At 34.1% G+C, this 777-nt stretch overlaps 1 protein-coding gene across 3 annotated transcripts in view; it reads right to left on the bottom strand.

The window, feature by feature from the left end:
* The window catches only part of LOC113225661 (venom dipeptidyl peptidase 4-like), a 120,206-nt gene that overhangs the window by 19,563 nt on the left and 99,866 nt on the right, over nucleotides 1–777 (bottom strand). For all 3 annotated transcript variants that reach the window (XM_026458036.1, XM_026458035.1, XM_026458037.1), the window contains exon 8: nucleotides 654–745. In XM_026458036.1, coding sequence (XP_026313821.1) covers nucleotides 654–745 — 92 coding nt within the window. The remainder of the gene's footprint in view (nucleotides 1–653; nucleotides 746–777) is intronic.

Raw genomic sequence — 777 nt, 5'->3', positions numbered from 1 at the left:
GGATTTGGACACTCAATGGGTGGTGGTGGACCTTTTGGAGGAAACTCGGGGGCAAACAACCATGGACAATATCGCCCTGGACAAATGAACCCTTTCTTTAACAACCACGGGCCAAGCCCAAATAAACCAATATTCCACGGAAACGCATTTGTATACTGAGTTTTGCCATCCTGCCTGTGTCCTGTAGTGCCATCTCAGTTTTGCACAAATGTGTAAAGCTTTTTAATAAAATAGAGTCCAGTACAAATCTGGTATTTTAATGAGATACTTGTGTCTTATTCATTTTAATTCCTTCTTCTTAAAAAGTGTTGTCAATATAATGAAGAAAACATTGCGATGTAAAAGTAAATATTGAAAAAAAATTATATTTAATAATTTGGTACCATTAATGACGTAAATATTAAATTTCAGTGTTAAATGTAAACAAAAAAATAATTTTATTGTAATAATGTTGAAAATCTTTATAAAAAAATTCAATAGGTTCATACTACTGACCTACCCATTTAAATTAGTATTTTTTCATTAAGAGATAAGAGAAATAAGGTTGTAAGTACATAAATTATCACATTTCTGCTTGTTTTTGGTCGGCTGTTACAATCCTGAATAATTGTTTTGCCGAAAAAAATTTCTACGAAAGTTTGATTCATACTTACTCGTCAAAATTTGTTGGAGCAGGATAAGTCGTAGATGCGGTGGACGTGAAGTCCCTAATGGTCACTGACACGACAGGGTTTGCGGTGCCTGGCTGGAATGAGAAGTAATCGTAGGTTCACATAA

Source organism: Hyposmocoma kahamanoa, unplaced genomic scaffold (assembly GCF_003589595.1).
Source record: "Hyposmocoma kahamanoa isolate Upper Pololo Valley unplaced genomic scaffold, ASM358959v1 169, whole genome shotgun sequence".
Taxonomy (NCBI): domain Eukaryota; kingdom Metazoa; phylum Arthropoda; class Insecta; order Lepidoptera; family Cosmopterigidae; genus Hyposmocoma; species Hyposmocoma kahamanoa.
This window is presented reverse-complemented; position numbering and strand designations above follow the sequence as displayed.